The following is a 23,860-nucleotide window of genomic DNA, read 5'->3' as shown; positions in this document are numbered from 1 at the left end:
AAAATCAGCTCACTGAGTCAGCTCACTCACCTGTAGGGTGAAACCAGCCGGCTCGGGCAGAGACCGGGTGAGCTGCTGTGCCCCGTTCCCACCCGGGCTGCCCGCCGGGGGTGCTGGCCCCGCACCATCCGGGGGACCCTTTCAGCCTCCGCGTCCCTTCAGGAGAAAAGCAAGTGGATGAGGGCCCCCTCCACAGGAGAGGGAGTATTTTTTCCACCTCACAGCGACACTTTCCAGGTCAGACAGTGTGACAAAGCTGTGCCACCGCGCACCCGGGCTGCGTCTTGGCTCTCGGGGGCTGCAAGGTATGGCTGAGGTTGCTGAACATGGGTGACAAGCAAGCACAGAGACACAGTGTGATTTATCAGTGTTGTGCTTCAGGGCAGTTGAGGATCTTCAGCTGTTTCTCAGGTCATTCTGCTGTTTTCTTGATGTTACTGGGTCAGGACGCTCCCTCTTCTGCTGTCTTTGCTCTCCTGCCCTCATTTTTTTTTGTGTTTTTATAGGCTCTAAGCTGTTAAGCAAAATCAACTTGTTTTGTCCAGTCAGGGGCTTTGCAAGTCTGATCAGAGCAGGATCAGCCCTTATTTGTCTTATTCTTTCTTATATTTTGGCTGCTGCCTCAATCAGCTGCTCTCGGTTCCTGGCGGTTTCAGTAGGTTTCAAACTGCCTTACTCTAGTCCGTGGGTCTGACCGAAGAGCAGTCCCGGTGTTCATCACAGCCAGCCTTTCCTCCTACTTCCTTGTCCAGCAGTGACTCAGAGGGCTTGTTTCTGGGCCCTGGCTGCAGGCGGGTGGCAGGCCGTGACACAGAGCCAGCACCACATGGACGCTTGGCACGGGCCATGGCAGGGGACACCAGCTGCCAGCTCTCCTGGCCTCTGCCACCACCCCTTTTCTTGCACTCAAGCATACGGGAGACCTATCTGAGTGGGACCTATCCCATTAGCTTATTAATTTTCAGCAGTGCCTTTGCTACGTGATTGATTCAGTTATGGGGTTTTGTTTACCCACAGGACTACGTTTCGAAGGAAAAGAGGAGCTCTGGACAGTATCACCTTGCTGTGAAGGGAGAAATTGGGGGTTTTCCTTTCTCCAAGTGTCAAGATTTTGGTTCTTTTATTTTCTCCTGAATCAGCAAAATAAAATCTTCACCCTGTTACTGGGAAATGTTTTAGTGTAATGCATTGAAATCAGGTTTCACGTTTACGTAATGATTTATAACAGCATGTTTCACTGGCAATACAGTTCTACAGAATATGACTATGCAATAAAGGATGTTTAAAAATATATTAAGCAGAGTTTCATTCAAATCTCAGAAGTGTAGTGTATGTTTTGAATTAATTTTAATGAACAGGAAAATGGGACATGATGTAAAAGATGAAAGACCAAGCATTTGTCAAAGCAAATTCAGATTATACTTTAAAAAAGGAATATCAAAATGTAAGGTAAATCCACTAGTTGGCGGGATCATTACGTGACATAGATCATGAGGTAAATTGGTAAATTTTGAGGTCCAGACACTTTACGTGTCTCAAAAAATCATCCCTTGTTTATTTGTGCAGAAGAAGCCTTGAGTCTACCAAACTTTTCAGCTCATGGAATCACCACATAGGCCTGACCGAGCCTTTGCAACCCTTTTGTGATGACTAGAGAACAGTATAGCTTATGTACTTGATATAAAAAGCTACCTCAGAACGTAACTAACAACAATCACTCAGGAGGAACTCCTCATTCAGCACAGGTATGACCCCTGCAAGAGGTCCTTTCTTCTCCTGCGACAGCGAGCCTTTCAACACACTCAAAAGATCAATATCATTAGCCCTAATTTTAGACCAAATGTACACCTCAGAAAAAGTCCTGTGGTATAACCCTTTTCTGCCCTAGCTGGAAGCATCTGCTGCTTCTGCATGTCTGAGCTATTGCCTCTTTGCACTGCACATTGAATATCCTGATCTTCTCCTACATGATATACTGGAGTGTCCCTGAAAGCAAGCGCCAACTGGCACAGAATTATGAATGTGGTATTGGGCTGTAATAGCTGTTTGCCAAAGAACTCCTCCTCAACCAACACTGTGTACTGTGGTGGTAGTCCTGCACATAGGGAGACGAGCTACCGAAAGCAGTAGTTAAGCTCCTGTTTTTACCAACAGCGGATTATTTTTCTTTATAATATGAGAAAACAGAAATTACCTTGGGTGGTGAATGAGAGGAAAAGACCTGGCTGTGCATTGAACTCATCAACAGCTTGAGAGCCCTCAAAGCGGAAGAGGGCCTGGCTTTGCCAGCAATTGCATGGACCGGAGGTGGTTGTTGGGAGAAAGCTCAAACTTAAAAGCCCCATCTGCATTGCTTTTCCTAGAGACTGTGGGAAGGGTTCGCTTTATCAGCTTTCTACCCCAAGTCTCCTGCAGTACTGAGGCACACAGAAGCAGCGTTGGTTTGTCCAAGGAGCCTCAGATCCATGACTTTTTACTTGCTTTTGAGGCAAATCTTGGGATCGACCCCAGCTACAACATTTTGCCTCACATCACAGGGGAGACTCAGTGCACACAAACTGGATTATTTTGGGGATGAGAGGCAGCCAACAGATGTGCTCCCAATGCACCTCAGTCTCTCTCAGGTGTTCAGTCCCTGAAAGCAAACAAAACGCCATCTTGAAGTCCTCCTCCTCCAGGAGATGTGTACAGTGAGGCCATGGCAGCCTTGGCAGGGAGTATTTTGTCCCACAGATCTGTCTCCAGTGGTCCATGCTGAGGGAGCCAGACATGGCCTGAGTGAGCTGGAGGGGAGCTGGGGCAGTATCTGCAATCCCAAGGACAGGCAAATCGACTCAGGGTCTCAGCCGTGCCAGCCTGTGGGTAGATTTGGCTCCCAGCCCTGTCTGTCAAACACACAGCTACCAGTTCGTAAAACAGATCTAACTGTAGCATACTTGCACGTGCACATATATGATGGTAAAGAGCACTCCGCATTTTAAGCGAAGGGGATTAAAAGCCTGATCAGAAAATCCTCTGTGTCAGGAGAAAGCACTTACCGCAATAAATGTTAGATCACTTGGTCTTTAACATTGGTCAACTGCAGAGCAATTTTGGGTGGTGTCTTTGGTTAGAAAAGACGGTCACGTGAGGAGTCACAGGGCAGTGGCCTCCAAAGGGGAGGAGAACATTCATTTTTCATTCTTTCTGTGGAAGGGGTTGCTTTCATTTTTCTTTGAACACATCAGCTACCGCGGCAAAGTGAGCAAGAGGTTATTTTCTGTTCTTTTTTTTCTAGCTTGTCTGAATAAATACCCCTGTAGATACACTGGGCATCGGGTTTCCTGTCTCTAGACCAGGATTTAATGGCTGCTAGTGGAAAACATGTTTAGCCAAGCATGAATAGGCACCAAAATCAGGCCTCTCACCTCCCAGATTCCAGGGACCAGCTGGAGATCAGCTGTGGGAGATCAGCTGTGGGAGACCAGCCACAAGATGCTGCACCCAGAGAGAGATGAAAAGGGCTCGAGCTGGGAAGCTGGTGTGTTTATAAGAGTAAAAGTTAATGTGTCCTGGTCTTTGAAGAGCTCTTCTGTGCGCAAGGGGTGGGCCCTGCAGCGGCACTGAACAGAGCTGCAATTTGTTTCATGGAGAACAGCGGAGAGCGAGCAAATGAGGGCTGCGAGGTTGGCGCTGAGAAAGACTGCTGCGTGCCGTCATGTCTGAGTGGAGGGAAGCAACTTAATTCTGTAGACAGGGCTGTTATTCTGGGAACAAGGAGACTTTGATTAGGATTCCCTGAAAGAATTTTCTTTTGAATGTGGGCTTGGGTTTTGTAGCCCCAGGAGGCTCTTATTTTAGGGCTGGCTCTGCACTTTTTCTTTCTTGGCTCCATTTAACCTCTCAAACGTTTGTCATTCCCTTTCCTTCCCTTACTGTCAAAAGAAGGAGCGGGAGAGGTTGCTTTCTGGCTTATAGTATCCCAGGGATGGTGCCATTGTCAGGTGAGAGCCTCTGGTCACTGAAAGGGTCCCAAATTTGCATGCACATGCGCAGCAGAGCGAGGGGGGACCTTGGCTCCATTGACAAAGAGTAGTAGTTTATGCTGAAGCTGAGCTTTGGGCAAACATGGGCCAAGCCACAAGGCCTGCCCATTTCAGCAGCAGTCTGCTCTCCTTTCCTCCTACCACTTCTCTGTCTCCTGCTCAGTGCGAGTGAATTTTCTTCAACGTTGCTTCCACATTGCTGCTTGGCAAAACCTGAGGGCAATTACCTCATTCTGCCACGCAAAAATGGGGTAGTTCCATAAGGTTTAATTGTGTATGTGAGACCCTGTGTCCTGGTTGTGGCAGGGCTGGGGTTAGTTTCCCCAAGGATGCGTCAGGGGACACAGGTATTGCATCCCATGGGAGCCATGCGCAGGCTCTAGGGGGAGCTGGCCGGGGCAGGGGGCTGGAAGTGGTGGCTCGAAGTGGGCTGGAGCTGCCCGGGTGTGGTGGGTGACCGGTGGGACCATAATCACATTTGTACACTCCTCTATCGGTGGTGGTGGTGTTTTTCTCTTTCCTTTGCTGTTTTGTTAAACTGCCTTTATCTCAAGCCACCTGTTTTACCTTTTTTTCTGATTCTCCCCCACGGCTGTGGGGGTTCAGTGAGTGGCTGCGTGGCTCTTTGTTGCCAGCTGAGGCCAAAACCGCGACAGGGAAAATAAAAGACTCCTGTTAGGGAACAAAATCAATCTTGGTGCCATGAGCCTAAGTGAAACTAAACAAAAAAGAGTTGGAGTTGGACAACAGCAGGATTATGAACATTCTTCTCACTATATTTTGCTAAAGAAAAGCTCTTACATGTTTTAGACTGAACTTCTAGGAACAGAAAAACTCACATGAGGAAAGTGAAGGCCTAAGGCGAAAAGGTTCCCCGTGTTGGTGATGGGGTGGATGCATCTGAAGAGCTGACACAGTGTTGTGTGCCACTGAGGTCTTCCTCCTCCTCCTCCTTGTCCTCCTTCTCACGGCTGGAGGTGTTGTGCTCTCTGCAGCGGTGGGAGGCGATCTTCATGTCCCTGGCCGGCCAGCAGCCCGCAGCGAGCAGGAGCAGGGCTGCTGCATGGGTCCAAAGCGGCCAATGCTGCCACACAGAAAGGCGTATGGCTTCATCTGCGCTCTCTCTCTGCTCCACTTCAGCTGAGTCATCTCCTGTCGCAGATACTCCTCCCGCTAACTGCATCCGCTGCGTCGTGGCCACATCGACATGGTGATTGCTCGTGGGTGGGCGCTGGAAGGCCAGCAGAGCCAGGAGGAAGGCAATTGCCGAAGCCATGGTCTGGAGGGGGTGAGAGAGAAGGGGTGTGATCAGGGCTGGGTGGGAGGGAGCACGGGGCTGGGGGAGCGGGGCAGGAGGCGGCTGGAGCTGGGGGCCGGTAGGAGAAGGGCTGAGGGAGATGGGAGGGAGCAGGGGCAGGGTTGGTGAGCACTGCACGGGTGGGAGCCACGGGCTGCCCCAGGAAAGCCTTTGGGCACCCGTGTGGACAGGCTTGAAGGGGCGGCAAGCCCTGGCTGGAGACAGTGTGGGGCCCGTGCTGCCCAAGGTGACCTGATGGGTAGCCCCCGGCTGGGCTGTGCCCCGTGAAAGGGGCAAGGGACACCTGAGGAGAGTCTCCCCAGGCCCCATCCCTGCCAGCCAAGAGCGTGCCGTGAAGCCATGGGCAGCCGGCACATCCCCAAAGCCTCTCTGGGCACCTGCCACCCCTGGCAGCCCCCAGCACCTCTGCCCCCAGCCCCGAGGGCGGCACCGTGCCCTGCCCTGAGGGGCTCGGCTCTCGCTCTGGCTTAGGAAGCCCCCAGCCATCTGCCCTGTGCCCTGTCCAGCCCAGCCTTCCCCCTGCCTGTTGCACTCACCGATGGCCCCAGGCAAAGTGCAGTGGGGCTGCCTGGGGCTGTCCCTGGGGATGGCTCCCGTTGTGATCTGTCCTCTGCACTGTCATAGCAACCAGAGCAGCATCAGCCAGCCAGCAAGCACCAGCCTTCATCCCCAGCACTCAGCTCAGTGGGTCCAGGGTGTCCCACCAAGTCCACTCCTGCCCGGCAGCAGCCACCTCCCAGGGCCTGTCTTGACAAAGTGGGCAGCTGTTTTCTTCTGTTTTCCCTTCACAGCTGGGGGGGGTTGAGTGAGTGGCCTCATGGTTCTTGGTGGCTGTCAAAACCACGACACCCTGTAAGCCCATTTGCTTTTCCTAAAGGATTTACACATTGGAAAATGTTGGAAATCCCATGGTGTTGCTGGCTATTCTTGCAGAGCAAAAGAACTTGGACAAAGATCATCCTGCCGTTCAGTGCATTTAACGGAGGAGTGAGGAAGGTTCTAGACGGCTTTAGTTAGGAGACTCAAAAGGATGGCATCTGGGCTGCTAAAATTACCCTCAGGGCCTCGTTGTTATTATTTTTTCCAGGAAAGGGGAGAGGGGTGAGGAGTGAAGAGATTCCCTAACAGCCTCTTAATGGCACTTTCCGAGTAATGCCTCTAAATAAACCAGCAGATAACATACTGATCTGAACACAGAAGATGCATACTCAGGGTGTGCATATACACCTATGATCCTGAGAGTAATAGCTTATATAGACACAGAGACCCTGTATAAAATAGAGTGCTTCTGAGTCTGTAAAAAAATGAGTTTATAGTTCTCCAGTTTTGACATTTTGTACATCCTCACGTTCTGCTCCTGCAGCTTACTACCCGAAGAACAGGCAAGATTTTGCCATAGGCAAGAGGCTTGCTTCACTCCAAGAGCAGGGGGAAGAACACCCCAGTCGGGAAGTGGAAAGAGAGACATGATAAAAGGGTCTGAGAAGTTATCTCTTGCAGCTCTTGGCTGGTAGTAGAGGAGGCACAAATGTCCCTTCCTGCTGGGCCACCAGGGAGAAAGTGCACTGCAAGCAGGAGCTGGAGCACTCTTACATTCAAAGTCTTGTTTATAGACAATGAGGAAGTACACCTTATATATGTATGAGTGTATATATATTTAGACATTAATTTATTGTTAGTATAACAGAAATCTTACCAGTCTAACTCAAGAATCATTATTGCATGATCTAATTATTACAGAGAAGCAAAGGACAACAATGCAGATAGAGTGCTTCTATACAGGAAAAGCCACAATAATAGCAATAATACAAGTAAAATTGTAGCACACACTTAGCTCACTCCTCCACTGCTCCTCTGCGTCCTAAGGTCAGTAGTTTCATGCTGGTGTGGCATATTACAGAGTTGTAAGCAGCTGGAGTCCTTCAATGGGAGGAATATGATGCTCATGTTGATGGTTTCTTCTTTCTCTCCTCTTTCTTTTTATTTTTTTTTCCACCTCCTCTCTTTGTTATTCCGCTTAGGGTCATATATATATATTTGCTAACAGATATTTACACCTTTCTCTTTCTTCATTGGTCTGCAACTCCAAGTTACTTCTCAATTTACTATATGCAGTGCCATTTACATGTTAGATACTATTTTCTTGTTCTCTTTGCTCCCCTTAAAACCAGTTCTGTTCAGCTCCAGAAGGTCTGCAGGTTGGGTTTTTTTTGATTTGCCTTTTTTTTTTTTTAACTGACCATTAGTGAGTTGGCTGAGGAACATGTTTCTGTTTGCCACCTCTGCAATGGTGCCAGGCAAGCTCAGTGGAGGGTACAGCTGGTGGTGACAGTGATTATAAACGATGGGATTCTCAGCACTTTTTGTTCAAACCTCAACTATTTGCAAGTAACTTGGAAAATGTTAATTAAATTTTTAATCAGAGCACAGTGAAACATGTGAATAGATATTGCTATATCATTTCCTGTAGCAGATGATAATCAGGGCTAAAACTTGTACCAGCTGGGGCAGCAGTGCTTCAGTGTGCTTAAAAGCTTTTTCAGATGGAGTAATATTAGGACTGGTATATTTCCAATTTTCCCCTTTTTTAAAATGAAAAAGCATAATTATAGGCATAAAAAGAAAACAACTGGAAAGGACTAAAATGACGCTCAGTGAACAATTCACGCTAGAAGAAATTATTTACTGCTAGGACAATGCTTGCCAAGGACTAGTAAAAAAAATGAGGGAAAAGCCTGTTATTTTCTGTATTCCCAAGACCCATGCCTCTCCAGCACTGATTAAGGCTCAAGTTCTTCAACAAACTGCAGAGCTAATTGCATGGTGCTGCGTAAGTGCTATGGCTGGGAGCTCTGCCGTGCAACAGCGCCAGCAGGCCACTAGCAGATGAGAAAGATCAGGGGCTGGCTTGGAACCAACTTTGGCAGCAGTCGGGCTGGAGCAGCGCGAGGCTCAGCATTGCCTGCGTTGGTCTGCTGAGCTCCGTGTTGCTAGGGCTAGTTCCTGCGGCCTACCCAAATCGGCTGGCTTAGAGCCGAAACTAAACGGATAGCAGTCGTTTGTCGTTGTTAACTGTGCTTTTGTAGCTCCACCCAATGGCTTGAAAAGTTTCTCAGTGGAAATTAATTTGTGAACTGTAGAATCCCTTTTTGTATGCATTCATTTCCTTTTACTCGAAAACTATTGGTTGTGTTTCTAGGTTTTCTTCCCAAGGAAGTTACTGAGTCCCCAGCAGAGCAGGCAATAATTTACAGCAGAAGTGACTTACCCTTAGGCCTGAAGGTTTTCTTGTGGAAGGACCAAATTCATTCAAGCCACCTTGTGCCTGCAGCGGGCAGGAATACCTCACGTCGTACAGAAATCTCCCTCATGAATGTGAAGGAGGTGAGGATGGAGGAGGAGTGGTCTTTCTCTCCCATTTTTGTTACAATGGGGATTTTCAGCAAACAGCAGTCAAAAGACTGCTAATTTGGGACTGTTGAGCTCCTGTTGAGCTGCTGCAAGGAATGTTTGCTTGGCTGGTGAGTGGCAATGCAGCAGGTAGAGACTTCAGCAATTAACTAAACATCCGGAGATGTTGATCACTGTGGTGGATATGAGTCTCTCAGAAAGCAGAGCTTTCCTCCTGGGCTCCAGTTCTATCTTGTACATTATTAGAAGGAAAATCAGAAACTAGCTGTACGTGGTGTTTTCTGTTGTGGCTGCAAAATCCAAAGATAGGCAAGGCCTAATTCTTCCACTTCTTGTCCTTGCAGGCAATAAAATCTGATTAGTTAGCACAATGCTATTCAGTGAACCAGGATGGGAGCAAAACTAGAAATTATGTGGTATGACCTCAAAGCAATAATAACCCTTTGGCAAGTCTTTCTTCAGGACCTCATTCCTCTCTTCCAAGTCCAGGTTGTCATAGACTTACCTCCTGGGCTGGGGGAGACTTACCTCCTGGGCTGGGGGAGAAGGTAGAAGTTCAGTCTCACACCTGAAAACTTTGGTAGGGAATGCCCGGGAGATAGAAAGCAGCTATATAAAGGATGACCACATAAGATGTGTATCAGAAGCACGAGGTTGAAATGCATGCTGCTTTTGGCTGAAATGAAACTATTAAAAAAGTATTATTTTATTTTTAATGATACCTGCAATAGAAACCGGGCCAGCCTAAAGCATCTATCTCTATGCTTTTGTCTTTGGAAGAGGGGAAAAGTCATGTTAGAGCTGCTAGTGTAAAGTTCATATTTGAAATGGGAGAATCTACATTTTCTATCCTGCTGAAAATCACCCCTGGAAAAAAAAAAACAAAAACAAAACAAAGCAGAAAAAAATGGCAGAGAAGTGAAATCAAAACTTCAGAGTCCAAGGAAGTAAGGAATTGCTGTTGCTCAAACATTATTAAAACCATGCATCTTAATCCCCTGAATTCTAGTCATTGCTCAGCATTTCACTTGCAGCTAAGAAGAGATCAGAGGTATGACACTCATATATTACTTCCCACCTGGCATTATGTGTAAGTAAAAGCATGAGCTTCCTTTTTGCACTTCTGAGTGGATTGCAGTCAGTGGGAGTTTTGCTTTAGGCACCGTCTGCCTGCGAAAGGGCATCTTTCACTGAAGAACTTTTCCTTTCTTGTACTTTGCTTTCAAACATAGTGGAAACTTCCCACTTTGAGGTAGATAACATTACACAAAGAACCTAAAGAAACAGTTACCACTGAGAAACTGAAAATGTTACCTATTATTTGATCAATATTTCCTACCACTGCCGTCAAATTGGACTGCCAGGGATCCAGGGATTTTTAAGAGATGTGTCAAGACCCTGAAATGCTTTTCACTCTCTTAAACAGTGAGATAAAGAAGGGGTTTTGTGCAGGTACTTCGTTCTTTATGGGATTGGTTGTGTCACGTTCACACTGGAGGGAAAAGTGGGATGGACAGCTGCTTTTTCTAATTGCTTCTAACGAAAACGTCTAAATGGTCAGGGATATGAGGGACTTATTTGAATATTTCTTGTGAGGAATGCCGACCGGCAGGCTGGTGCTAGTAGGGATATTTAAAATGGGAGCCTGCTACCTGTAAAGCGCAGGAAAGGATGGTCTGGCAGGTTAGAGGCCAAGCTGCTGGCTTCCCTCCCACCTGCAAGCGAAGGGCAGGGGAGGATGACCTCCACCCGTGTCTGTGGCTTCTGTCTGTCCAGGACAGGTAACCCCCGAGAGGTCGGGTACTTCTACAACAGATGCAGAGGGTCTGCAAAGACACTGCTGCCACCTGCTGTGCCGTTTTGCTTTTAAATACACAAACCCAAGCCCCGAGTAACGCTACTACAGCCTAAAGCTCACGTTTTCCCATTGGATTTGCCTACTAAGGTTTAGAAAAGGATGACTTGCTCTGCAGTTCTTAACCTCATTTCGCAGCTGCGGCAAGGATAGAGATTTGGAGCACCACTGAGAGGCCTTCAACCAGGCAACACGGGGAGCAAGAGCAGCCTGAATCTGGCTGTTGGCAGCCACCCTCTCGGGTCACCACTTCTGATTTTCTCCTGCCCAAAGTCTAGACTGTGGGACACGCTTAAGTAGCTGCCTGGTGCTGTGACCCATTCGAAGGACAGCACGTTAAGAAAGCTGCTGCTAAAGAAACATTTTAATCTTGAGAAAAATGCAAAGAAAGAGTAAAATATGCCAGGTAGGTTCAGTCTAGGGATGAGAGAGTTGATGAGTTTCTTCAGATAGATACATAATACAGCGGCATAAAAAGAATGGTGATGAGTTATTCTCTATGTAATCAGTTTGGTCCTTTCAGGTTAATTCCGCATATTTGGGGAATAACTAGAATAACAGTGAAATGCTACAGGAAGCAACATAAGCTGTGAAATATGCCATATGGGAGGCTTCTGAATGACAGGGGGGCAAACAGCCGTTATGAAAGGTCCAGACGTATTTGATGTGCTCCAGAAAAAGGGAAATTGAATAAATGGTTTCTACAGTTTCCTTACAATCATGTGTTTGATTCTACAGTTTGCACGAATAACACTTAGGCTTGCACGAAGTCACTACTTTTTTTTTAAGCAAGTTAAACTCACAGGAAGGAAAAATAATTAAGATAAACCATGTAGATTTGCAGCTTAAATTTGGTAAAATAATTCAAGTAACTTGATCTTTACATGTTAACGTCGCTATTCTGTGTTGTCAACATCACTAAAACCAGCTCAACAAATGTAACTGCTATTTCCATACTTTTTCTGAAGAGAAGCAATGTTACTAATAAACTAACATCAAAATAATTTGCTTTATTGCTAGTGATTTTATATTACAATTTAGACTAAGTTCTATTTGCATATTAGTCTTTAAAGGGAACCAAAAGAAAAGACATAGTAAAAACAAACAAACAAACAAACCCCAAACCCTTAAAATTACTAATGACAATGTATGCTCATTTTCAAAAATGGTATTTTATGACTGACTTCCTGAACATTGTAATTCCAGAGTATTTTATTTCCACTTGTCATCAAAATTCCTATTTGTTTTCAGATTAGAGTAAAGCCTCACAGAGGAAAGGTAGGTTAAAAACTGTGCACATGACTTATTTTACAATTAGTATTCAGATGCTTATTGGGTTCTGGAGGCAATTCACTAGAATGATAGATATAAAAATATAGAATCATCTTTATTAATGAGGTATGCATGTATTCAGATCAGGTTTCTTGGGATACAGCCTTCTATTTGGATTTCAGCTGGCCAGCCACCATATCTGTTGTTCTTGTTAGAGTGGTTTATCTGTTAAAAAAAGAAAATATTTAAAAAATCAGTATTTGGTTCTCTGTTTACAAACTAGATTGTCAAACCTCATACAACAGAAGAGGGCAATGGGGTGGGACTGGGAAGCTAAGTAGCACGTTCCACATCTTGCTTGACATAATGGGTGAAGATTGTACCAGTTTCTCTCTTACACAGAGTGCTTTATTTATTTCCCAGATGGCTGTCATAATATACACTAAATTGAATACCTTTTTCCTGCGGAAGCTCTGTAATGTGAGGAAGATTGCAACAATATTCTGAGAAAAAAATACCCTATGGAAGTTTCACATGCCTTTGGAGGGAGTCATTATCATCAAAGGAACTGACCTCTGTATTGGGTTTCTCATTTCTGTCTACCTCTCTGTCATACAGATGAGCACTACTGGGCTTATAGAAAGCAAATACAAGAAGTTCACAGGTGCAAACAGAATTCTGATATAAAAATGGTATCTTTAGCCCTCCTGAAGGCAAGTTACTCAGAAAAGTTTTGCGATGCAAGCATTGCTGTATTTGCATGGCCAATTTGAGACAACCCAATTTTTGTATAAAAACAATCTTTAATTTTAGGAAGTCCTTGGAATTTGCTCTTCCAGAAGAAAATGTAAGTCTCTGTTCAGCATGTCAGGTTGGACATTGCAAAACTGAAACTCTAGAATCACCGGTCATTTCTGAAATTTGCCTACAGATGATTTAGTGCTGGTGTGGTAGAAGTCAGTACTGTACATGGCCCAGATACAAAGCAAAGAATGATGACACGTTAGAGAACTTGCTTTGTACAACTGAGGCTCACTGAACAGAGACTACAGGTATTATACCTAACAGACAAAATCTGCACCTGAAGATTATACCTGATATACAGACAAATACAAAGTGAAAATAAAATGAATCTCACCTTCTCTTTTTGGATATTATCTGGCAGCTTGAAGCCTTTGGCAGCTATAAAAGCCCAGCTGGACCTGAACTTCATGTTCCATATTTCTTTACTTCCCAGTTCTTCCACTAATTTTTTTGCATTATTTTTCAACCTAGGATAAATTTAGTGAAAAAAAGTGTTAAAAATCCTGAAAAAGAACACAGTTGATTCATGCTTTACATTAGTAGGTCAGCAGAAGCAACAATTCAAAGTTTAAAAAATCCCGAGAGCTCTTAGTAGCATGCCGTTAAAATCACAGAGCAAAATTCTTTTTCTTCCTTCTCTCTACATTCCTGATGTTAATACAACCTGTTTGTAACGGCACAGCAGAAAGAAAAACATATCTAAAATACTATTTGATGTTTCAATCCTTCTTATATAAGGACAAAGGCATCAAATGTTTATCAACGAAATGATTAAGTCTTTCCCTGTATAATTACCATATCATGAATTCAAATAAAAGAACTCTAAGATCTGAAAGCGCTTGAAGAATTGGGTGAAGATGCAAGAAGGAATGCAAACTAGATACATTATAATTAGAGGTGTGGATACCTTCTTAATAGAAGGTTGTGACCCAGAGCTAACAGCAGTGCCTTTTATCAGGACAGCTGGTGCTTTTAAACAAATCCAACACTACCTATCCATCTTTGGAAGCATCAACATACATGATATGGGCAAGCACTGAATGGACATGGAATCAAAACCTTTTAGGCGGGAAATGAGAGAACAACCCTGATTATAGGGTGAAATTTACCATTCCTTTACACCATTATGCAATAGTGATTTTCAAGCCATTCATTGCTCTGTTCCTCAGCTTGTCGCGAATAACTCACTTACCGGGTGCTTCCATCATCATGAGTCACCATCAAAAGGAGGGACCCTTCTGGTGCATTTTTAATGAAAGTCACCATCTCTCCTGAGTGGTCTGTTCAATCAATTACACAACTGATTATTCATCACACACATTCCACATTCCACCTACTTTCAACTTGTTTCCATTTTTTGGCCTTGTCTATTCAAAATGAGACGTAATTAGGCAACTTTTCTGTTTATGGGCAGAAGGGCTAATCCTGAAAGTGCAGAAAGCTGATAGCTCTCTCTGAAGTCTAGGAGAGCATGCATTTCCCAGCAGTAAATAACGATACTTCTGAACTTCTTCAAAAGCCTTTTACACCTAAGGTAAGTATATAGATGGTTTCTTATGTTCACCTCACATAATATTATAGTGGCAAGCAAAACATGGAATAGCCCAGGAGAAGCCATTGCTATTCTGTGAGCTTCCTACTACCACACTAACTGCCGAGCTGAGTTACACACCCCACTGTACACCCACTTTCATTAAGTGGCAGCCTATTTGCAGCACAAAGCTATTTATTGGTTTTGCAGCTGCTAAACATACACAAGACGCTTGTTTTCCAGACCAAAAAAACAACAACAACAAAAAAGTAACAGGAGCCCTGGAGACATTACAGTCCACATACTGTATATACAATTGTAACCCCATGATTAGTCCTCAAGTGATTTCTATCCGTGCACGTAAAGTCACAACCGTTCTTAAGTGGTCAGAGAATCAGCTTCCAGTGCCTTATAGCATTTCTGTGTCTCTTTACTAGTAGGTAAGGACACTGTTATTGTTCAAAGTTTGGAAAATATGTTAAATGCTATTCTTAAAGAAGATCATCTTTTCTTTTACATGAAGGGAGGTTAAGAGACAGAGTAGTGTATTTCCTATGATGATTTTACAACTAAACCAGAATAAATTATGCCAGAAAAAGGAATTTGCAGAATGAAGTATCTGGATGTGGTACCTGGTTAAGCGCTATTCCTACCAGACTGAAATAACGGAGAAAAAAAGGACAACTGAAAAATTACAATTTCACAATTTAAAAAAAAAAAAAGAGACAATTAGTTTTTCAACCAACAGGAGGAATTCAGCTTTTCAGGCAAAATCTGTCATCAGATCTGACCAGAGCATATTTTATGAAGCCAACAGCTGTTTGTTTCTAGCTAATCCCCTTAGATAATACAATCATAGCCATTTGAAAGAGCAGGATAATTATATAAGTCCTTTCTTAATGCTGAAACACTAGCAAAAGGCCCATCACACTCTTTTCCCTACCTCCTTGCCACATGTCAAAAAATGTTGCCGACGTAAGTTTTCCTGTTTTATCTGTAATTTAAAAAAAAAAAAAGTGGTGTAAACATAAGCGAAAAATGCTAAATTCAATCAGCATACACAGGATTTTCAGCTAAAGCTAGGCATATCTAATTTTGTGTATCACTGTACTTCTGAGTTTTCTTTTTTTTTTTAAAGGTTATACATTGGAAAGAATATGGAATAACATAAAAATAAGATTTGGGGAGAATATTTTGTTTCATCTAATCTCTGAATCATCAAATGTGACCAAAACATGTTTATTAGTTCTTATTTTAAAGAAGGAATTCAGTTTACGGGGTGCTTCCATGTTTTTATATCTATATATACTACACTAGGTGACGACCATAAATAAGAAAATTAGTTCGGCCTAAGACTATTTGAATGAGCTTAATACTATTCCGTGCAGTGTTTCAGATGTGCAACCTTTCATACGATTTGAATCTTAGTGGACAGAAACCCAATGCTCATCATTACCATGTCGGAAACTGGGCATGCAAACAATTAGTCATTACAAAACATTTTGGTCAATATTCATCACTACACAGAATCACAGAACCACAGAATGGTCAGGGTTGGAAGGGACCTTCAGAGATCATCTAGTCCAACACCCCTGCCAAAGCATGTTCATCTAGAGCAGGTTGGACAGGAACGCACCCTGTTCAGATGGCTGTATCTTTACTTAAACAGGACATGTACAATTGGAAATACTTTTCAAATTTCTACATCCATGCCAACTGAGTTAATTGATTTTTGTTGTCCACGACCCATATCCCTGCTACATGAGAGGGTCTTTTCCCTTTAGAGTGCGTCGGCTCATTTCTAGTGAGAAGATCCAGCAGCTCCTGAATCATTTCTGGATTATCTTTGATCCATATATGGTAAAATCATGAAGGCAAATTCTTCCGAACATAGGATTCAAACCATTCTATGATTCTAAATGGCAGGTTTATCATACTGATGAGGGGAAAAGGTGGCAAAAAACTGTCAGTGGTAAAACAGCATATAGAACCGGACTGCTTCTGAGATCGCAGAGATCACAAAAACAATGGAAAAGGCTGTAGTGAGGACCACAGAAATCCACAAAATTATTTCTCTCTCCCTCTGTGTTGTTAGCTTGGTCTTAATAGTTCTGTCTTCCTTCTTACAAAAGACCATATTCATTCAGAGAAGAAACAGTTATCATTATCATTATGGAATGAAATACAAGTGTGATGTCACTTACTGAGCACAGTCATTAGCTTGACTGATCTAATTAGAGGACAAGTAGAAAATATGTCTCACTACAAATTGGTTTGAGATAAAGGACAGATCTACAGAGATGGAGATTAAAGTGTAGCTAAAATGACTATATGTGTGACGAAGGAAATGGCTGTTTAAAAATGCGTAAAATTTGATATATCACTTCTTTTTGCTCACTAATGTCAGATGCAAAGACAATGTTAGTTCTCTACTCCTATTTGCTATAACCTTGCTTATGCATTCAGGATGAGTATTTGCCCTCTTACTCTACAGCTCGATGCTAAAAACTAATTTTTAACTCTTTACCTATTATAACCATTAAAGTTTTTATGATTCCTTATTGGAAAAAAAAATCCAGTAGTTAACTGGGAAAAAAAATTTTTTGAACAATTCTTGTCTATGGTAATTTAACCCAGTGACTTCAGTAAAATCATACAAGTTTAGACAAGGTCAAGATCTTGCTTAGCAATACTGAGACAAAAAAACCTGCAACATAAGTGTTTTGTGATCAAAGCCAACTTGACTGTGCATCCGAACTCCTTCTCCTCCCGCACAGCATTTAGTCATTCACTTCTCTCAGGATCCCTTATCGAATACACTGCACTTCATCACCATTCCCATTCATCTAAATTAAATGGTGCCTCCAGATCTAGAATAAACTGCACCTTCTGCTTTCCAATAGCTCCTACTGTCAGCAAAGACACATAATGGCAGCTTAATATTAATCAAGCTTTGAGTTTGTATTTCTGTCCACTGACCAAGTCTGGAAAAGGTTTGTACCTTGGGGCAGAACCACAGTTCTCAGTTACTGCTTGCCCCTTGTCATTGGAGCAGTAGATATCTTTTATCAAGGTCTGAACCTGAAAGTTGAGTCTTACTGTTGGAGATCACAGATATTTTTGCTATGTTACATAAGAAGCAGTTCTTTTATCTAATAAAATAAAATAATCTAATATCTAATAAAATCTATTAAATAAAATATACTGCTTCTATGTACGCTTTTTCTGTTTTCTTATACTGATTATGAACACATTGCTTTTGTAGTCAGAAGACTATTTCTCTCAAACACAGATGTTTTGCTTACATTTAACATGAATCAAGTTTGCAATTTTTTCCTTTCCCTTTCCTTTGATATTAGCCAGTAAAAAAACCCCAAATCAAACAAACAAAACCCCTAATCCCCCCAAGAACCTTTGTAAATTATTGCAGTACAAAAGTATGTATCTCTCTAACATTTTTTCTCTTACTTACAATTCACTATGGCAATGTTTATGCCTCTTCCAACATTACCCTTCTCTTCACTCATAAGCCTGGAATCGAAATAAATACAGTATCAGTAGAATGCATCTTTCCAGAAGCTCTGATCCAAAGTTATATTTACCAATGCTGTGCCACTTTCTGATGTTCATGTTTTCTTCGGTTATTTAATTCAAGACTTCGTAGTAAACAAGAGTTATGGCTTAAAAAACTTGGATTATATCAGTCAGTTTCCTTCAAAGATGCACAATGATTCCTTCAAAATGAGCCAGATCGAGAAAGTACTTCATACAAATGCACCCAGAAAGATAAAGTAGAAAAAGAAACAAGATAAAATGTGGTTTTGTGGCAGTATTGTGTGTGGACTATATCTACACAAAAGGTCACTGCAAGGTTTTGAAGTCCCTCTACCTGTCCAGTTTGAAAAGCCATGAAAGAACCTGACTTTCAGAAAGTGTTGACCATTCAACATGCTGTAAACTGGCTATTCTGCACCATGAAAATTAAAAATCATACTTGAAAATAACAGCTGAATGCATCTTATGTAGAGGAACAAATAAAATAACTTGAGATTAGGTACTTAAAAAAAAAAGGCGGGGGGAAAAGAGTTAAATACATTCTGAAGTTTAGTACCAGAATAGGAGCCCTCTGGTAGGACCTTACTTGCTGCTACTGAACTAAAATTAAACATCCTTCTTCACACTACTAAGCATTTTCTTAGATTTAAAGTTCGGCTGGTACTCACAGATGATCCTCAAAACAGACTTTAGCCATTCTTTCTGTGCCACCACCACTAAGTATCCGATAAGCGTAGTTCCCGGGTGAGCAGGGAGACCAGTGATCACACTTCTGCCTTTTGGGGTCTGGCGCTACAACAACAAAGATGAGAAAATGTTTTCTCGGATGCTGCATAAACAATTTCCACATGGAAAGAATCACTTAATGTCAACGTGCTAAGCTCAAACATATATACACAGAAGCCAATCCTGCCAGATTTCCAGTATTATGGCAACATTATCACAGATTTGCCTGGGCTTTAAGTTACCATTGAATTTCAAAGAGCTACTGGGACCAAGCGCAAGCTTATCTAGGGAAAGATGCCCCATATAGTATGATCTGATTTGAATATAGAGTAATTATTTTGTGCTATTTCATATAACAGGAAACAAGGACTAGAGGAATGAAGGATTCCTACCAATAGGTTGAAGTTAATGGCTATCATTCTCATGTTAAGCCTTTTTCACATGATAACATAGTCATAGAATAACAAAAATACACACATGAAGCTGCCCAGTCAGATTAGAGGAAAGAACTAATGAGAATTTAATCACAAAGTTTGCTTAGTGATTCAACAGTTTACCATAACTGTAAAATATATGTGACAGAGGCAAAGCTGCCAGCAAACAAGTAAGGTTTTCTTACATTACTATTCAATTAATTATATTTGCATACTGGCAAATACAGACTGACATTGTGTTTCTTCAAAGACACTGTCTAAGAAATAGTTCAGACTTCCATTAATTAACTTTACACAGCCAACTTCATTCTTACAGTAGCACATACCAAATCATCATTTATTAGCTGACAATCTGTTTGTCATTTAGCATATAAATATATATTAGATATAGTTAGGGAGAAAATAAAAGAAATACAGCTATATACCCCTCAACACTGGTTTCTTTCCAATGTCTTGAAGATTAGCAATAGGTTTTGTTATTGTCTCTTTAGGTATAAGACCTGCAAATAAGCATCCCAAGTACCAAGCAGCACATGATGTCAACAGGAGCCCTGCTGATTTCACAACATCTGCCAAAGAAAAAAAAAAAAGAAAAAAAGAAAAGAGAAAAAGAAAAAAGGAAAAAAAAAAGAAAAAGAAAAAAAAGGAAAAAAGAAACAACAAAAAAGGAAAAAAAGAAAATTAGAGAGACATAAAGATATTTTCATAGCAACACACAAAATCTTGTATTTTCTCTGGCATCACTGGCTATTTTATTTCTGATATACTGTGTTAACCACAGCCTTCAAACATGCGGCAATAGAGTATTCGTTGCATTCCCATCTCTGGCAACCCCTTTCGTTTCTAAAACTTCATCTTCAAGCAGAAAACTCCCCTCAAGACTCCCCTCAGTCCACACCCCTAATACCCAAAAGAAACCTGACGTTCAACTTAATCGTAGCAGGATTTTGACTTTGAAAAGTTAAGTATCAGATACAACACACGACTATGCAGGTAGTATGCACTTACTATTGATTTTCTGTGATAGGCACACACTACAGGAATGGTTTAAAAAGCTGACCATAGAAGTAACTCCCTCCACCCACACTTTTGCCGCACTAGGTAAAAATAACTGAAGATGATCCAAATAACCTCGTTCACACAGTGAGCTCTGACTGTATTCAAACATGACAAGAGCGACTGTTTCACCTTCTCTCAGTTATATCAATCAGTTTCCATGGATCGTATTAGCAGCACATCTACACACTACGAAAATGATTTTCCCAACAATGAAGAAACAGAAACAAATTCCATATTGGACATCTCCTCTTCCTCATCATCAGAAATGGTAACATGCATAGAAGAAATGCACCACCTAATTTATGATGCTAAACAAGGAAATATTGCACTGCAGTTGTGAAATACTGATGTTTTGATGTCACAAGATACTTCCTGATCTGTAAAGAAACATGTCCTTCAACATAACAGCCCGTTAAAATGAAAAATGAAAACTTTTAGTTTCATAATCCTGAAAATCAAGTTCAACAGAACCGATGTCTAAAACTATCCAATATGTTCATTGTGTCAAGCTGCTAGAAAATATTGTGTATTATCCAGCCTGTATCTTCCTTATAACCATTTACACTGAAGAAGATATTCCTTTCCTTCTTGGAACTGCCTTTTTAGAAGTATTAAGATTTCTGTCCTACCTCTTCTCTAGAATAAGGCCAAATTGTTCACTTGTTCTCCTCAGGTCCTGTTTTGCAGGTCCTACCGCTCATCCGTGAATTCTGCCCACCCGGTCTGCGTTTTTTACTGCAGAATGGACACGCTAGTCCAACACACGCATTCTGGAGGCTCTACTTCTGGTTCTTCGTGCCAGAAGGAAGTTTGTTTTTTTCACAAGAATAGAATTTATTGACTCAGGTTCCATTTATAATCCACCATAAAGACCAGAACTTTTTTCCCCACAAAGATTTCACCTTTCTACCTACTCCCTGTCCTGTATTTGTGGTTATTCCTGCATTCTACTTAGCTTTAAAAACAAAAAGCCTAACAAAGCACTGGAGAAAACACAGACTGGTAAAGTTAACACGGAACAGAACTATTGCCTAAACTCCCCGATCCTTATAGTAGCAACAGAAGTAGAGAGTGGCCCTCTCGGACCCAGTCATCTTTTACAAATGCAGCACAGCTGTACTCCAGCCCTTGAACCTGTGAGGAAGAGTGCGGATCATTATGAACATTGTAATAATCCCAGTAAATCCTGTAAATAATCCCAGTTTCTCATTTCCTGCAGCAGAAAAAAAAAAAAAAAGGAATTTTAAAAAAAGGACAGTAAACCCTTTTCAGCTACTGATCTGAGCTCTTAAAATGTCCTGTGTCGTTGTATTTAGGAGTCATAAGTGGGTGCATTTGTGTGACTGTAAGGAAGATACTGTGAGAAACTTACTATATTTTCATCAAAGGATTAAGATTGAGAAAGTGATATAATGAAACTATTTCCCAATTATTTCCTCAGTCTAAGAGAAATCTGTCTCACTCTACCACTAGCGCTGGTGCAAACTTGCACTAAAATAATACTGAAATAATACTGAAAATTACTCCAACATTTCATTTATATTGTGAATGTGAACACTGAAAAAGTTCACATGCACGAAGAAGGAAGCCACAGAAACCAAGCAGAATGAAATTTACTCCCATTTTCTCTTTTTGAAAAATAAAAAAAAATAAAAATCAGATTTATGCACATTTATTTATTTAGTAAAGGAGCCCAAGTCACAAGTTTCAAAGGCAAAACCCAGGAAGAATTAAGTGAAAACTACAAGAGGTTTATTTAAAGGTTTCAGTGATTATTTTTTCAGGGGGTGGGGTGCATTGTAACGATCTATGAGACCATCAGTCAGTTTTTGTTTTGCTTTTTCTGTTGTTGTTTTAACAGGTTTATCTTTACAATGATTTGGCACTGATTTTCATCAAAGGTATGGAGCAACTCTGCTGCAAATTAGGCTTAACAGCACAGCATTTTACCTAAGTAGAAGAGAAAGTACAGAATGTCTAACTTCTGTTATTATAGTCCGTATTTTCCTTAAAGCACGAGCTTCTTAAATGTTTCTAAAATACGCCTTTTAAGGTTTAAGGAATACATTTACCAACTCTCCTGCGTAGCTGGTACCTAGTTCTCAAAACCGTCACAAAATATTTTCACTGTCAACCAACTTCTGGTTTTGCTTTCGTCGTTTCTAGGACGCTGGGGGACCACGCTGACCCCATCTGCTGGGTCCACCTGCATCTCTTAGATTTACTGAGGTTATATATCCTGCACGTATGTACTCTTTTTTTGAGTACCCGCACAGACACGCACAAACCCCTGCAGAAGAGCAGCTAAGCCATCAGCTCACACAAACTTAAGACAGTCAAAAGAGCTTAAGACTTGCTATCCACAGCAGTCGGGAGTTACAAAACGCAAAGCCCGGTCTACGCTGGGGAAGGCCAAGCCTGTGCTTTTGCTGACTTCGGAGGCTGTGGCTCCTCAAGCCCACCGACGGCTGGGCTCGGCTCGGCTCGGCTCGGCGCCCGGCCTGGGCAGAGCGGCGTTGGGGACAGCGTGGCGCGCAGGTGGCACAAACCTCCCCGGCTCCCTTTCTGCCACGGAGAGGTCCTCGGCCACAGGCGCTCAGCGACACCGACGGTGCCGGGCGGCCCCGGCAGGAGGGACCCCGGCGGGCGGGCGGCCGGAGGCAGCGAAGCAGAGGGGAAAGGGGGAGATGAGCCGTCTCACCGTACCGCAGCTCCCAGTTTCCCCCCTCAGGTTGCTCGCTTGCCCCTTGACACCGCCTGAAGCACGAAACGTAAGCGCAATATTGTTTTTATTATTATTATTATTATTATTTCTCTCCCTGGGCTTAGCTGGCCTGAAGTCCGTGCGCTGCCGCATCTCACTCGTAACACACCCACCCGTAGGCAGCAGGACCTTAATGGGGCTGGGGGAAGAACAGATTTAAGACTCGATCTTAAATTATTCCAACCCAAAAAGCCGGCTGTCCAGCCCTTTGCAGATGTCGTCCAGGGGCCCGGGCAGGCACCGGCCCCTTCGCCGCGGGGCTCGGCCCCCGCTGGCCCCAGAGCACCCCCGTGGGGAACAGCCCTCCCGCCCCTTCCCCGCGGCGAGAGAGGGCCGCGGCCCCCCCGGACGGGTTGTGGTGATCGGGGGTGGGGCTCCGGGGCACCCGCCTGAGGAAGGCGCAGGCGCTGCCTGTCCGGGATCACCTGGTGGCGGCACCGGCGCCCCCCTCCGCGCCTTCCTCCTCGCTCGGCGGGGCGAACCCCCGCCGCCGCGGGGCTGCTACTCACGTTGCCGCTTCAGCCACATTATTCAGGACAGGGACAGGGACAGGGACGGGGACGGGCGGGCTGCCCGCCCTTCCTTTTCCTTCTCCTCCTCCTCCTCCTCCTCCTCCTCCTCCTCCTCCTCCTCTCGGGACGGGCAGGGCTGACCACCGCCTCGTCCTTCAGCCACCGGGACGGCGCGGCAGAGGGAGCGGCCACCCTTTCAGTGCCGCACCGCCCCGGCGCCACTGGCGGCACGGCAGGGCACGGCAGGGCACCCCGGCCGAGCCCCGCACCCCACTGCCCTTGGCGGCTTCTTGGGACGGGGAGGCCGCGGAGGGCAGCCGGCGGCTGCTGCCACGCCGGCGGGCGAGGCGCTGCCCGCCAAGAGCGGGAGGAGGCCCCGCCGCCGCCATTGCCCCCGGGGGAGCCGCGGGGCACCTCAAGGGAAGCGGAGGTGGGGACGGGGGGGAGACGGGGGGCGGCCCGGCCACGGCCACGGCGGCCGCTTTGGTGTTTGCGGGTGTCAGGGTGGGTGTCTGGACGGCATCGAGGCCTCAGGTTGTCTCCTGGGCAAAGGCGGTGAAGGGAGGGCCTGCGGGATTGGGGGAAGGAGGACTC

General features: G+C 43.8%; 1 protein-coding gene across 1 annotated transcript; it reads right to left on the bottom strand.

Annotated features, from left to right (window-relative positions):
- Window positions 1-12,019: 12,019 nt before the first annotated feature.
- FAM3B (FAM3 metabolism regulating signaling molecule B) lies at window positions 12,020-23,655 on the bottom strand (the record flags this gene model as incomplete). Its single annotated transcript, XM_082489587.1, has 8 exons — window positions 12,020-12,106; window positions 13,020-13,152; window positions 13,878-13,965; window positions 15,160-15,210; window positions 17,689-17,747; window positions 18,440-18,563; window positions 19,357-19,593; window positions 23,475-23,655. The coding sequence occupies 8 exons, from the start codon at window positions 23,653-23,655 to the stop codon at window positions 12,020-12,022; spliced, it is 960 nt and encodes a 319-aa protein (XP_082345713.1).
- Window positions 23,656-23,860: the final 205 nt, after the last annotated feature.

The sequence above is a fragment of the Vanellus vanellus genome (assembly GCF_965231255.1).
Source record: "Vanellus vanellus genome assembly, chromosome: 1".
NCBI lineage: Eukaryota > Metazoa > Chordata > Aves > Charadriiformes > Charadriidae > Vanellus > Vanellus vanellus.
This window is presented reverse-complemented; position numbering and strand designations above follow the sequence as displayed.